The sequence below is a fragment of the Drosophila bipectinata genome, chromosome XR (assembly GCF_030179905.1).
Source record: "Drosophila bipectinata strain 14024-0381.07 chromosome XR, DbipHiC1v2, whole genome shotgun sequence".
NCBI lineage: Eukaryota > Metazoa > Arthropoda > Insecta > Diptera > Drosophilidae > Drosophila > Drosophila bipectinata.
The window spans coordinates 4151900-4167327 of NC_091735.1; the positions used below are offsets into that span (position 1 = coordinate 4151900).

At 40.2% G+C, this 15428-nt stretch overlaps 1 protein-coding gene and 1 long non-coding RNA gene across 8 annotated transcripts in view; one reads left to right on the top strand and one right to left on the bottom strand.

The window, feature by feature from the left end:
• The window catches only part of Graf (GTPase regulator associated with FAK), a 379470-nt gene that overhangs the window by 254199 nt on the left and 109843 nt on the right, over positions 1–15428 (bottom strand). For all 7 annotated transcript variants that reach the window (XM_043211294.2, XM_070276585.1, XM_043211293.2 and 4 more), the window contains 2 exons: positions 1651–1808; positions 1423–1596 (listed from right to left, as the gene is read on the bottom strand). In XM_043211294.2, coding sequence (XP_043067229.1) covers positions 1423–1596; positions 1651–1808 — 332 coding nt within the window. The remainder of the gene's footprint in view (positions 1–1422; positions 1597–1650; positions 1809–15428) is intronic.
• On the top strand, positions 6870–12531 carry LOC138925552 (uncharacterized). Its single transcript, XR_011441798.1, has 2 exons — positions 6870–7502; positions 12407–12531. It is a non-coding gene; the product is annotated as an uncharacterized lncRNA (long non-coding RNA).

Here is a 15428-nt window from a genome sequence, read left to right on the forward strand (position 1 = left end):
CTAGTATCAACGTCCCGCTAAAATGTAAGCACACCAACAGAAACTGTTTCCTATTAGTTATCTAACGAGCAACATTGTAACAATGCTTGCTACAAATGAATAAAAAAAAAAGAAATTAAAGCATACGATTAAGTATCAAAAAATTCCGAAAATTAATTAAACATAAAAAAATACCAGTAATGCCCTTGATCCTAAAATCTAAAAAAAAAAACACAAAAAGAAAGGAAACTCCCAAATTCCAAGATCCAGGAAAAGCTCTATAAGGAGCATCCCAGAGCTGAACAAGATTACTTAGATCGAACAACAAGCAGCAAAGTAAGCCCAAGCAATCTGTGTCTAACCAAAGTGACTATCTGTAAAAACCCTCGCTCGCTCCTGAGGAACTATTTTGGAATCGACTTCAGAGATCCGTCGTAGCACTCGGTAAGGATCATCGGTAATCTAAGGAACCTGTGCCCAGGCCCCGGGAAATTCAAGGAACAGATATAAGTAAAGACTAAGGCGCCTTAGTGATAGAGTTCCAATAAGTAGGCTATACTGAACTTAACTTTCGAGGAATACATAATCGCTGTCATTTATGGGGAAGGATAGAACGGTGATCTAAGGTGAATAGGCCATCTCGCATTCTCAATCGGTGAATGCCAGCAACAGAAAAATTTACATAGTCCAAAGAGCCCAGTAAAGTATTCTCAGAACAAGCCCAGAGGAACCGTAAAACGTTCGATACAAAAATATAAGAGTCTTAGATATTTTACCAGCTCATGAAGTACAATGAAAAATAACTCAATGAAGTTACAATGAAGTACATCAAGCTCTCTTCACATCCCAACTATCTCGCCAGAGGCTTTACAAGACTATCCAGTCACTCCTGTCTTCGACGAAACGACCGCCCAACCTAGAATTTAGCTCTAGGGCAAGCCAATCATGTAAACATTATTAACAATTATTTCTAATATTTGATATCCTATTATTAGGGTCATTTATGAAGAAGATGTAATACATTAAAAACTAAAATAAAAACCAAAGAAAATTTTTACCAAAGAAAAAAATAATTTTCATACATTGTTTTCATGTGATGGAAATACATTTTATATGTTACAATTTGAACCAATCGCCTATAAAATTTTATGGCGCCTACGCACGAAAGTTTATACTTTTTGCCTAATTTGGCCTTACATTATAGTGAGTTTTGCAAGTGCGATTAACTAATTCAACTGTGCGACTAAAATACATACAACAGACAGAACGACAAACCGAAAGACGAACATTCAAAACTATTTTATTTATTGTGGTCTTGATTAAGAATATATATAATGTCGGAAATTTTTCCCTGTTGAGTTCTGAACATCTGGACTCAATAAACATACTTTGCAAGTTATGTAAGTCCCCCAATAAATAAATATTATTCTCTTGAAAACATACCTCTTGTAGAGTATTTTCGGGTTTTTTTGTGGACATATTTAAAAAACGCTCTTGGGACTGACAAAATTTTTCGGTTTTTTTGTCAAATTTCTTTTTGTTTTCCTTAACGCCTCCAATTTGCTTTTTTCGAAACTCTTCCAGTGATTCAATAATATGTTTGTCAGCCAGAGTTAGCTATATAGAAACAATAAAATATAAAATCTATGTTACAATGTTCATTTGACTCACCATTTTTTCCCTTTCATCTTCAATGGTTCCAATAATTCCACAAAATCGTTTTAAGCTTTCGCAAATGACGTTCTCATCATCAGTCTGCGCGTTACCTATACACTCAAAGTTGAAGTCGTTTAATAAAATGGCCAGTTGTTTCATTCTTGTGGAAAGCACTGAAATTTTTTTTGTATAAATATTTATATATTTTTTATTGCAAATTTGTATACTACTATGACTTAACTTAACCTAATTACAACTTAATTTGTATTTCCATTTTTTCCTGTCTATTTTATTTCCTGTATTCTGTCTCTCTGTTTCTACGCGAACTAGTCTCTTAGTTTTAAAGCTATCGACTTGAAACTTTTTACACACCTTCTTTCCTTTGCACGCAGTATATAAGTCGGAACGACCGGCCGACTATATCCTATAGCTGCCATATAACCGATTGATCGGAAATGGTATAACTTTAGTGTTTTTTGAGTAAGAGAGTTCAAATTTGACACGAGAGCTATTTTTAGCAAAACATTACACGCCAAATTTTATAAGGCCGACTATATCCTATAGCTGCCACATAACTGATCGATCGGAAATGACCCAACTTTCGTGTTTTTGAAGATAGGAAGCTGGAACTTAGTACAGAGTACATTTTTGGTCAGTTTATCCGACCTACCAAATTTCATAACGATCGGTCGACTATATGTTATAGCTTCCATATAACTAAACGGTTTTTGGTAGGAATACCAACTGCGAGCCAGAAAAGTCAATTTTTTAGTTACTATCCGCTCCAGTATCTTAGCGACGTTGCAAATTTTGGCTATAGGTCGATAGTTGGTAACATCACACCTACTGCCACCTTTGTGAATAGGCGTTATAGAAGTAATCTTCCACCGGTGGGGGAATCTACCAGAAGAGAGCGAAAAGGAGAACAGCAGTTGAAGGGGAGTAGAAAGAGAAGCGATACTCCTCTTAAGAAAGAATGGGGAGATACCGTCCACGTCAGGTGTGAGCGACTCGGTCAGATGTCCAGTGGCTTCAACTAGGTCACCGTCCAAAACGTCCATGTTACTCACATTAAGAAAAGGCTCAATGCTAAGAAGAGTTTCATGATCACTCCAAGGAACCTTCGGCTCTAAGTTAGAGGCAAAGTATTTTGCAAAAAGATCAGAAACGCCCTGATCCGAGTCGGCTGCTAAATTACCATAACATATGGATGAAGGTATGTCCGATTTTGACTTTTTGCTGTTAACAAACCGCCAAGAAGCTTTAGGATTGGATCGAAGGCTAGCTTCGACATCGGATATATACTGATTGTAAAGGAACTTATTAAGGAAATCAAATTCCCGCTTAAATGGCCGGTACAGCTCTCCTGCTCGAGTCTCACCTGTCAATATAAATCGTTTGTAGTGCTTATCCCTTCTATTCTTTAAGTTTTTTAAACCTTTTGTATACCAGGGAAGCCTATAGGATCTTCGTACCCTCACAGGGGCATAAGTATCAATAATATTAAAAAGGGCAACCAAGAACTTAGTATAACAATCATCGATTGAGCCATCCGAAAAAAGGGAAACCCAATCAAAGGCTGAAATAGAGGCGTTAATAAGTGACAAGTTAGTATCATTCAGATGATAATATGGAATGGGGGAAGCAGAAGGCAAAAAACTATAAAACTCAAATTTAATTACCAACGGCTTGTGGTGCATATCACAATGACTTAATGGTACATTGCATAATTCTACTTTACTATTAATCAAATTATTTAAAAATATAAGATCAAGAATTTTGGATAAATCATTAAAAATATTATTTACTTGGGAGAGGCCCAGACTAAAAATATCATCTAAAACTACAATTTCATGACTCTGGTGAACGTTGCTAGGTAGCATGCAGGGAGATTCCGGGTCCCAAGACCAGACAATGGAGCTCAGGTTGAAATCGCCAGCTACCATCAAAGCGGTAGGGTCCGACGTTCTAGCACAGACACTAGTGATGTTTTCCATATGCGCATGATATATACTAAATGCGCTGTTCGGAGGGATGTATGATGCAATGATGACGAACGGGCCATGGAAGCCCTGGATTGAAACAGCGAGCTGATCCAGTATAGGGTCAGCCACAGGAAGGCGCAGTGGTGTAGCCTGAAGAGATCGACGGATAGCGATGATCACACCTCCACCTCGCTCACACTGGGTACTGAATGCATCTCGGCCCTTTCGAAATACATGGTACAAATTAGGCTCGAAGAACTCAGAGGAGCTGAATTTGTCATTGAGCCAGGTTTCCACAAGGATGATTACATCAAAATCGGAGGCAGAAGAATTGAGGAATACCATCCGGGTCTTGGTTCTCATTTCCGATATATTTTGGAATAGAACTTTTAGGCTTTTATTAGGGTCCAAGGACGACGAGTAGCTACAGTCCAAACTGGGAATTGGACGGCAAGGCGGTGATGGTGAAAGTGCACTCCTGGTGCTGGTGCATGTGGAGGCATATCCAATACGCATAGCTTGCAAAATAGCCGACAAGGACACATAGAAATTTCCATTAGACTCATCAGTAGACCTGCGAGAGTCCAGTAGCAAGGCAGATTCCGTGCCAGGTGAAAACATTGAGCGTTCCTAGTCAGGCACATCCAAACGCAGCAAAGATCCACCCACGGGTCCAAAACGTAAATAAACATCTTCCATCGGCGAAAAGAAAGCACCAGCGAGTGGCCCAGCGAAAAGAGATAAGATAAGCGATGCGCTGCCAACGTCTCGATTACCATCGTCTTGTTGTTGCTGGGCATCCACAAGTGAAGATAAGAAATAAACAACTCGCCTTGAAAAAAGTTGTTGTTGTTGAAGAATATCGATCAGCAAACGAAGCCAATTATTGGAGGGATTGAAGACAGCGTCAACCGTTACCATGAACGCCCACGCCGATTGTTGTTGGTAGCGCAGGAGAGAGCAATCGGGGTGACGAACTGCAGCTTGAGAAGAATAAGATGTAACGGCGACAGCGGCGCCGCTTACTGGGGGTTTTTTGAAGATTGCAAATGCGGTAAAGGTAGAATCGCCGGGAGGTCAATAACCTTAGCCGGCTCTCTATGAACAAACCGGCTGACTTTTACCGACATAGGCCAAAAATCGTCATTAAAGACTGTTGGGAAATTTTGCTCCGGAACTCCCAATTTAAAATTGACGAACTTGAGGGCGTTGATGTCAGCATCCTTTTTGATCAGCCTAGCACATCATTGGGCTCCACGTTCAGCTTATCTGCGACAAATTTGCACAGTGCATCCGGTTGGGTAGACGTCGCGAATTTACCCACATGAAGGTATTTCAAGGTGGGAAGCTTGAAGTTGAGCGCAACTGGGAGCTTATCCCACAATGCGCCTATTAGGGTTGATCCGCTTCTTCTTCAGGACAGCCCCCTTAGATGCCGTTGGGGCCTGCCCCAGAGTAGCCTTTATGCTCCCAGTGCTGGTGGGCATAGCAGGGGGAGCAACAACTTGCACCCCAGCCGAGGAGGCGCGTCCAGCGTGCACAGCCGCTCCATTTACCAGGGCTAGGTCAACTTTGGCATTAAGGCTTTCGAAGCGGGACTCCAGATCTAGAACTTTATGATTTAGCTCATCAATTTTGGAATGCGAATCATTTCCAATGACGCAGCTATCACATTGCCACATTAAGTTCGGAATGTTAATAAGTATTTTTATATTCTCCGAGGGCAAATCAACACAAGCGGTGTGATAGGCACGCCGGCAGATCGACGCGCACCGAACGGCCTTACACCCACGAAGTTGGGTAGCAGTAACTTCTGCACTGCACTCGGTGCAAACGAGAGACGACATGAGCGAAAAAGTAGACGTCCGAACTCAAAGAAAGCTAGATGAAGACTGATTGAAGAGATGAAGAATCTCACTCAAGAGATGCACAACGCTGCCTTAATTGCAACTCCTAGGGCTCCATGCAACAATAAGAAGTTGCAAAGGCACTTACACCTGTGGTCTCCTGAAGTGGCTGCACTCCTCAATGAGAAGAGACGACGGAGAAGGATTTGTTTCCAAACCAGGTACCCCAGCGATAAAACAGCTTTCAATCGTGCAACCAAAAAACTCAAGAAGCTGCTGCAGAGGTTGCGGACTTGCGCATTCGAAGAGTACCTGCGCCAGGTCGAGCCTGGGGACCCCCAACACAACTTGTGGAACTTAACCCGCCATTTAAAGCGTCCCAAGCAAAGGGTCGCCCAAATACGAAAATCCGACGGTGGATGGGGTCGTTCGGACCAGGAAAGGGCCGATGCTTTTGCTGCTCACCTCGAAGCAACCTTCAAGCCATTCAACATTTGCACGGAAGAGGACAGAGCAGAAACGGAGTTCATACCCCACCCACCCACGGACCTTAGCCAGATGGAGCCCGTATCGGAGGAAGAGGTCAAGGAGGAGGTGTCAGGCCTCAACGCCAAAAAATCTCCGGGTGCAGATGGGATAGAGGCACTCGCGGCCAAGCTTCTCCCACCTTCAGGAATAAGGAGGCTCACAAGGATCTATAATGCGTGCCTAGAGAGTGGACACTTCCCCATTTGCTGGAAACAGGCGGAGGTCATCCTGATCCCTAAGCCTGGAAAGCCTGAAACTAATCTCGTCTCATATAGGCCGATTAGTTTACTGTCTGTAATCTCCAAAATACTCGAGAGAGTATTTTTGCGCAGATTGCAGACAGTACTGGACGAGGCTGGTTTGATCCCAGATCACCAGTTTGGTTTCAGGCGCTCCCACTCCACCCCCGAGCAATGCCACAGGATCGTGGCAAAAATCCTGGACAGCCTCGAGAGAAAACATTATTGCTGTGCTGTTTTCCTGGATGTCAAGCAGGCGTTTGACAGGGTCTGGCACCCTGGTCTAAAAGCGAAGCTCAAGAGGAACCTGCCACAACAGTATTACGATTTCCTTAACTCGTACTTGACCGACAGGAAGTTCAGGGTCAGAAGCGGAAATGCGACATCGGAGTACAGGCCCATTGAAGCTGGAGTTCCGCAGGGCAGTGTACTTGGTCCCATCCTGTACACCATGTACACAGCCGACATGCCTGTCGCTGAAGAGGAGGGCTTTCTAGTGGCTACATATGCCGACGACACGGCATTTTTGACCTCTTCAATCTTGCCAGAGGAGACTTCTGCACGACTCCAAAGCCAGCTGGACATCCTCGACCCGTGACTTCGAAGGTGGAACATCGCCGTCAACCATGAGAAGTCAGGCCAAACGACGTTTACAATGAGGAGAGGCGACTGTCCTGGAGTCAGTCTCAGAGGCACCCCAATTCCAGCCAGCCCTACACCCAAATATCTGGGTATGACCCTGGATAGAAGGCTCACCTGGAAAACTCACTTGCTGCGCAAACGGACGCAAATCCGGATCAAGCTACGTCAGCTCAACTGGCTCATTGGAAGGAGGTCCAGGCTGAAGCAACGGGTCAAGCTTCATATATATAAAGCCATTGTAAAGCCAGTCTGGACCTATGGTATCCAGCTATGGGGAACGGCGTGTCTAAGCAGCCAAAATATCATCCAGATCGCCCAAAACAAAGCTTTAAGAGCTATAACCGGAGCTCACCTGTACCACGATAACGTAACAATCCACGCCCAACTGGGAGTCCCATCAGTGAAAGCAGAAGTTTAGCGATTCGCCAACAGATACGTGGAGAGGCTGGATCCACATTCCAACCCTGAGGCCATCAATCTGTTAGACAAAAGCTACACCACTAGGAGGCTGAAACGGACTCACCCACTGGACCTTTGCCACTCGAACGAATGGGACTGAGCTGCATTTCTAGATTTATCCACGCCCACTAAAGGGTTCACCATAAAATTCTAATTGAAACGTCAAGGCTTAAACAAAAAATTAAAGTTAAAAGTAGTTCGTAGGACAAGCAAAAATCATATTTGTACATTATAACATATAACTCAATATTCCATTAAGCTAAGGTATCATTAAAAAATTTAATTATTGTTCATAATTCCGGACAGATTTTAAATGTAACTTTTGAATGATTGATAATAAAAAAAAAAAATTTTTTTAATATTTACGTTTCAAGTTATTTTAATAGGTATGTATTGTACTCACACGCCTTTTTGGTCACACATCAATATAAATAATTATATATTTATAAAAATATTTTTTTTTCGTAATATTTTATTTTTATGAAAGCTCTGATTTCAAAATGGTACTCTGGTCCGCAATCGAATCGAAATCGAAGCGTATTCCATTCCGCAATCGGCAATTGACAATTAAAAATACGAAATAAATTAACAGGGAATCTTAATTTTGAAAAAGAATCCTTTCACATTTTCGATTTCAAAGGATGAGATAATGCAATAAAACTCATTTTGGGGCATTATTAGAGCTCTGCCACACACACAGTATAGCCTACACAGCCTACTTTCTGCTATTCGTCACTAGTACTAAATAAGTACTACTAATGCGTTAAAATCATATCAAACTATTAAGTGCCGATCACTGTTTTAAGAGTATAATTAAACATATTTCGAAAGGAGCCATGATTTTCAAAATGGAAGCATATCCAAGTATGTCTATCGATTTCAAGATGGTATGGGTCAAAAAACTTTTGAGACAGAAAAACTTGATTAATCTTTAAAGAAGGAAATCGTTAAATCCATCGACCTGGATCCAAAATTGCAGTTGCCTTTAAGAAAAATGGAGACATCCGACCATGTCGATGTTGGTTTTGCAGCCGTCTATATTTCGGCCAACTCAGACCAAGCTTAACTGGTGTACCATTTATGACGTCACATGCATTGCTCACTCGCCTTTTAATCGGCCACCTGCACTTTTCGTCATGTTCGGGACTATCTCTTTCTTTCGCACTCTATTGCTTCGTGCTCGGTCGCTCCGCTTATATTTTATATCTTCATCGTTATCCGCGTTGAGCCGCGCTCGCTTTTTTATTGTAGCCGTCTCCTCTAATTCTGGATCGTTCGCGGCTGATTTTTTACATTAGTTATAAAATAAACATAAATAACTAAAAATATCGGGGTTATTATTGGAAGGAAATTTTGGAACATTATTTTGCAGTGACGGAAAACTCTCGTAATCGTGTGAGGAAAACAGAACATTAGTTTTGCCGTTAAAACATTTACAGCTATGCAAGATAAACATTAAAATAACATTTCATCATAAAAATAAAAGCTGTGATCTGCGCGCAAGAACTGGAATTTATTTATTGGCAAATATTTGGTCCGCTATTTGGACTTGCTGTGTAACATCCATTTAATTCGTCATATAGCAGATTCAGAGAGGTTCGCGCACTGCCAATTTATACGAAAAATGAGCTTTAAGCTTTTAAAAAATGTTGGTGCTGATGCAAATTGAACGTTTAAGGATAATCCATTCTGGAACTCCATAGAAACTGTTGTCCCAAGAAACAGGTATTTTGCGTAAGAGCCTTGTAGTCATGTTTGAGGAATTTCAGATAATGCGTCAGGTTTTTAAAATGGTGAAGGATATTCCAGATGGCACGCTAAGCGTTTGTCTTAAAGAATTGTTTCAAAGTTTAACGTCATACATAGGGAGTTGGCCGAGCTGGATCTCAACGAGCTGAGGAGAGAGTTAATGCACTGAAAAGTTCATACGCTTTAATGATTCGGAAAGGTCGATGAGAGTGTACTACTGCGCTCCACTTTTAATACCGGCCACTCGACAGTAGTTAATAGTGTTCCCACTGAAAATCCGGAGCTTTAGGAAGTTTAGGCAAGCTTAAGCAAACATTGTCTTATTTTCCAAGAGCATGTAAAGGTAACTTTTTATTCGGGATCAGTCAATGGTTCTACATCGAGAGGACTCCGTGGGCTGTCCGATAAATTCAACGCGCATATGTGGGCGCCCTCTAGCATGGGTACCCCTCAAGAAATTGCAGGATGCGTCATCGCCCAGGTGCTGCTACAACCCCTGAACCCATCTATGCTGGATAAATGGAACCAGATGCAGGCGGAGCCGGAGAGATGGACAGCATTCCGACGTCCGGGAGTCCATGGCAAAGTTCCTGAAGCAAAGGTGCCGGATTTTGGAAAGCGTACATTTTTCGATGGTCCCCAAGTGCGTCGGCCATTCAATTCGAATGTCATACCCATGTTTACCACACCCTATCGTCGTTTGATGTTGCTAGAGCGCCTTCTTCTGTATTACTGTTGTGTGGCGATGCGTGCCACTTAAGTCCCAAGGCTGCTTAGACGAGATTCCACGCCATGAATTATGTCTTAAATGTCTAAAAAGTTGCCATTAATCTCAAATCTGCATCTTATCGAATCGCGGTATGTGCGGCCGAAGGCACCACAGCCTGTCACATTTTTTGGATCCCGTTGCTCCCGTTACACAATGCGACAGTGATTTGGAACTTTTGAAGAAACCTAGTAGGAATTATTTATTAGGACGAATATAGTAAAAAACCGTGTTTGAAATAATTCTAACACCCTCAAATCTTGATTTATTTAGAAAAGACGGTTTTTCGGGGCATTTTTGCTCGAAAAAAATCCTAAACTCGTAATTTTACGCCGATTTTAAAATTTCCGACCTTTTTTAATAGTTAAATCTTGTAGCTTTTGAAAAAAAAAATTGAAAAAAAAACTTTTGATTCGCACTTTAACTCCACTCCTTGCTCTTTCAGTCGATCGGCTACCTGAATTTGCTACCTGCATTCATTCTCGATCGCTCCGCTTATCTTTGTAAAACAGGGAGCCGTGTTGGTTCTTATACCCTTGCAGCGGGTATTATAATTTTGGTCAAAAGTGTGCAACGCATCAAGGAGTTATCAATAGGAGTAAACGTGGTGGGAAAACGTTCCATGGGTAATCGAATTAACTGCTCTAATGGACAATTTTGTCGACGATAAAACAGACATAGTGGGCGATACGTATTCCGCACAGAATTTCGAAATAAAATTGCACTATTTGCAAGCAATAAATCACTTTTGAAGAAGCTTTTGCTACTGTAGAGCGTAGAATTGAGCAAGAACCGAATGAGTTCATCCGATATCGACCCCAGGAATTGAATTTGTTGGAATCTGTCCACTTTATGGAAGATTTTGGGGAAATATCTTGGTTTGTGTTCTTTGTGTGTTTCACGTTTTGGACCTGTGAATTGACCAAGATCTTGTGATTTAACACCGCTAGACTATTTCTGTGGGGCTATGTAAAGTCATTGGTCTATTCGGATAATCCACAAACGCGAGACCGTTTGGAAGGCAAAATTCGCCTTGTTATTGCCGATATATGGCCATAAATGTTTGAAATGTAATGTCACAATATTATCTTTTGAATAAAAAAAATTCATGTTAATCGAATAATCCATCGTTTTTTTTAGTTATATAACTCTAAAAACAACAGTTTATATAAGCATGTCCGTCTGTTCGTTTGTCCTGCTGCCTGTCCGTTTCTACGCGAACTAGTCTGCCAGTTCGATCCATTTGAGAATTTTATTATAACACCAATTTTTATACCCTTGCAGAGGGTATTATAATTTTGTCCAAAAGTGTGCAACGCAGTGAAGGAGACATCTCCGACCCTATAAAGTATATATATTCTTGATCAGGATCACCTCCTGAGTTGATATGAGCATGTCCGTCTGTCCGTCTGTCCGTCTGTCTGTCTGTCTGTTTCTACGCGAACTAGTCTCTCAGTTTTAAAGCTATCGACTTGAAACTTTGCACACACCCTTCTTTCCTTTGCACGCAGTATATAAGTCGGAACGACCGGGATCGGCCGACTATATCCTATAGCTGCCATATAACTGATTGATCGGAAATGGTATAACTTTGGTGTTTTTAGAGTTAGAGAGTTCAAATTTGACACGAGAGCTATTTTTAGCAAAACATTACGACATGCCAAATTTCATAAGGATCGGACGACTATATCCTATAGCTGCCATATAACTGAACGATCGGAAATGACCCAACTTTCGTGTTTTTGAAGATAGAAAGCTGGAATTTAATACAGATTCTATTTTTGGTCAGTTGATCCAACCCATCAAATTTCATTAGGATCGGCCGACTATATCCCATAGCTGCCATATAACTGAACGATCGGAAATGGTATTTGGTAGAAATATCAACTTTCGTATTTTTGAAGATAGAAGTTTGGGACTCTTTTTAGATTTTGTATTGTAATAAATTGGATTATATTTTCCTATTTCCATAAGGATCGGCCAACTATATCCGATGTTTGCGATATATATCCGGTTTTAACTGCAAGGGTATATAAACTTCGGCTCCGCCCGAAGTTAGCTTTCCTTTCTTGTTTTTTACTAAATTTAAGTGTATGTAGTAATAATAAATGAACCACAAATTATATACTGCGCAAAAAAGAAAGAAGAGTGGGTGCACATCTTAAAGTCCATAGCTTAAAACTAAGAGACTAGCTTGCGTAGAAACAGACAGACGGACTGACAGACATGCTCAAATGAACTCAGAAGGTAATCCTGATCAAGAATGTAAGTTAACACGGGCAAAAAGAATTTGGAAAAATTGCCAAATTGCAGACCGGATCCGACGGCCAACACGCGCAAGGGCGAAACTGCTGATCGCGCATTCCCGGGGCAGTTGCCCGAGGCTCGGTCCCAACACGCCTGCAGCGAGTGATCGTCGCTAGCTGGATACGGAATGCTGACATCGCACTTAGGACCTTCAAGTTAGTTTAAAACTGAACTCCGCAGCTAAAGCTGGCGATCAATATTATAATTAACAATCCATTGTATGAATTAAAATATCTTTGGCTTGAAAAGGCTTAAGGATGTAGTCTCATGTGTGAGGTTGAAAAAATCAATTTTTTTTTTTTTATATTTTGATAGTATTGTTTATTATGAATGTACTGTTAAAGTTTCAAATAAAAATATCAAATAATGACAGAGATACAGCCCATAATCGGGAGCGCGCCTACACCGAAAAGTATGAGTTTCTCGGTAGCGTCTAAACTTTAAACGCGTTTTTCTCGAAACGACATTTTTGTGTGCGGCGCAGGTGATTCACAAAATTCTATGGTACCGATCTAGCTGAAATTTGGATATGTTGTTCTAAAAAGTAACACCTCTGTCCTGTACTAGAATCATTTATTTTTAATGATTAGTTTTTTTTTTATCATTAATTTAAGATAAATTTTTTTAATTTTTTTTAATTTTTTGTTTTGTGAGTTCGCCATTTTGTTGTTTATTGATGAAAATATTTCATTCTAGTACGGGACAGAGCCATTAGCTTACAAAACAATAATCTATTCTAATTTTTTGTTTCGGATGACTCTAGCAGTCGAAATCACCTGCGCCAGGGACCTATCTTTTTTTTTATATGCATACTTTGGCATGCTATAAAGTGTATTAAACTACACAAGAATAAATAAAACAAAATATTTTCAAATAGTTTATGATGCTAATAAAAACATTTTTGAAAATTGAAACGATCGCATTATTTTTTATTACAAAAAAAATTTTTTGAAATAACCTCTAAAAAGTAGGCCGGCACATGAGACTACATCCTTAAGGGGTTATATACCTTTTTTATTTTCAAAAAAACGAAAATTTTTTTAGTGGTTTATCTTGAAGAACAACTCCTTGAGAACATTCTCCCATATTTTCATAGAGATTGGAGCAGTAGAAAAAAAGTTACAGCGCTCTTAATCGCACGCCTCGTTGCGGCCTTGAACTGAACTTGAAACTTTAAACGCGAATATCTCGAAATGGTGTTTCTTGAAAAATGACTTTGCGGTGACATGGATTGGCGGAAAACTACTGAACCGATTTACTTCAAATTTTTTTTAAAATGTTCGTAATGAAATTCTCTTGTGCTTGAACGATCGACTTTTTACGCGCAAACTTTTTTTTCGGCGAAATAAATTTTTTAGTGAAATTTCTAGAGACCAAAACGTTCATTTTTAGCATAAAACGCTGCCATATCCAAACAAAAACAAAAAATTTTAAAATCGATCGTTCAAGCACAAGAGATTACTCTAAACTAATGAAATATTTTTACTTTTATGGTTTAAGTTGACCTGTTTGACCTGGGGAACTGTCACCGCAAGGCTCTAAAAAAAAAAAAGGCCTCTAAGGGAAACAGCCACCCCTTAAAAACTATTTAATATTTTTCCACCAAATTTTGCACAAACATTGTTAATAAAGTGTACTATCAAAAAATTAAAACATCCGTGTAATTAAATAATTGCTACATACCTAAAAAAAAATCCGAACTTTGCTCATTTTCTTCGACAAAGAAGGTATATAACCCCTTAAGTGAAATAAAGAAATACCTTGGTATCTAAATAAAGAAACTCAATTAAATAACTGTCGCTCAACAGGAATAATTTTCAAAAATCCACCAAAATTAAACCAAATTAAAAAAAAGAAAGGAAAGCTAACTTCGGGCGGAGCCGAAGTTTATATACCCTTGCAGTTAAAACCGGATATATATCGCAAACATCGGATATAGTTGGCCGATCCTTATGGAAATAGGAAAATATAATCCAATTTATTACAATACAAAATCTAAAAAGAGTCCCAAACTTCTATCTTCAAAAATACGAAAGTTGATATTTCTACCAAATACCATTTCCGATCGTTCAGTTATATGGCAGCTATGGGATATAGTCGGCCGATCCTAATGAAATTTGATGGGTTGGATCAACTGACCAAAAATAGAATCTGTATTAAATTCCAGCTTTCTATCTTCAAAAACACGAAAGTTGGGTCATTTCCGATCGTTCAGTTATATGGCAGCTATAGGATAAAGTCGTCCGATCCTTATGAAATTTGGCATGTCGTAATGTTTTGCTAAAAATAGCTCTCGTGTCAAATTTGAACTCTCTAACTCTAAAAACACCAAAGTTATACCATTTCCGATCAATCAGTTATATGGCAGCTATAGGATATAGTCGGCCGATCCCGGTCGTTCCGACTTATATACTGCGTGCAAAGGAAAGAAGGGTGTGTGCAAAGTTTCAAGTCGATAGCTTTAAAACTGAGAGACTAGTTCGCGTAGAAACAGACAGACAGACAGACGGACAGACGGACAGACGGACAGACGGACAGACGGACATGCTCATATCAACTCAGGAGGTGATCCTGATCAAGAATATATATACTTTATAGGGTCGGAGATGTCTCCTTCACTGCGTTGCACACTTTTGGACAAAATTATAATACCCTCTGCAAGGGTATAAAAAGTGAAAAAGTGGAGTCAATTGAAAATCTAGAACCCAAATTAAAATTAAATCAAATTCCTAAAAGTGGAACGAATATTAAAAAAGTGCAAGTGTTTATGTGAACACAAATAAAACAGAACTTGAGATAACAAAATATTTGCAAGTTTATAACCAAGAGAGGAACGAAAGGGAGCTGCAGGGAAACACCTCGCCCCCTCCGCGGGAATAATATTGAGCGCGAAAGGGAGCTGTAGGGAAACCCCTCGCCCCCCTCCGTGGGAGTAACAGAGCAACAGGGAGCTGTAGGGAAACCCCTCGCCCCCCTCCGTGGGAGTAACTGAGCAACAGGGAGCTGTGGGGAAACCCCTCGCCCCCCTCCGCGGGAAAAATTGAGCAAAAAAGAGCTTTAGGGAAACCCCTCGCCCCATCCGTGGGATCTACAGCAACAGCAGCAGAATCCAGCAACAATTATAAAATATTTAAGAAAATGTAAGTAGGCTATTTGTCCGAATTATCATAAATAAAAACGCAAATATAAAACGGTTCGCTAAATCTGTGAGCATTGAAATAAAACGATTAAACTTAAATAACACTTACCGTGTCGTCTGGTATTTCAAAGA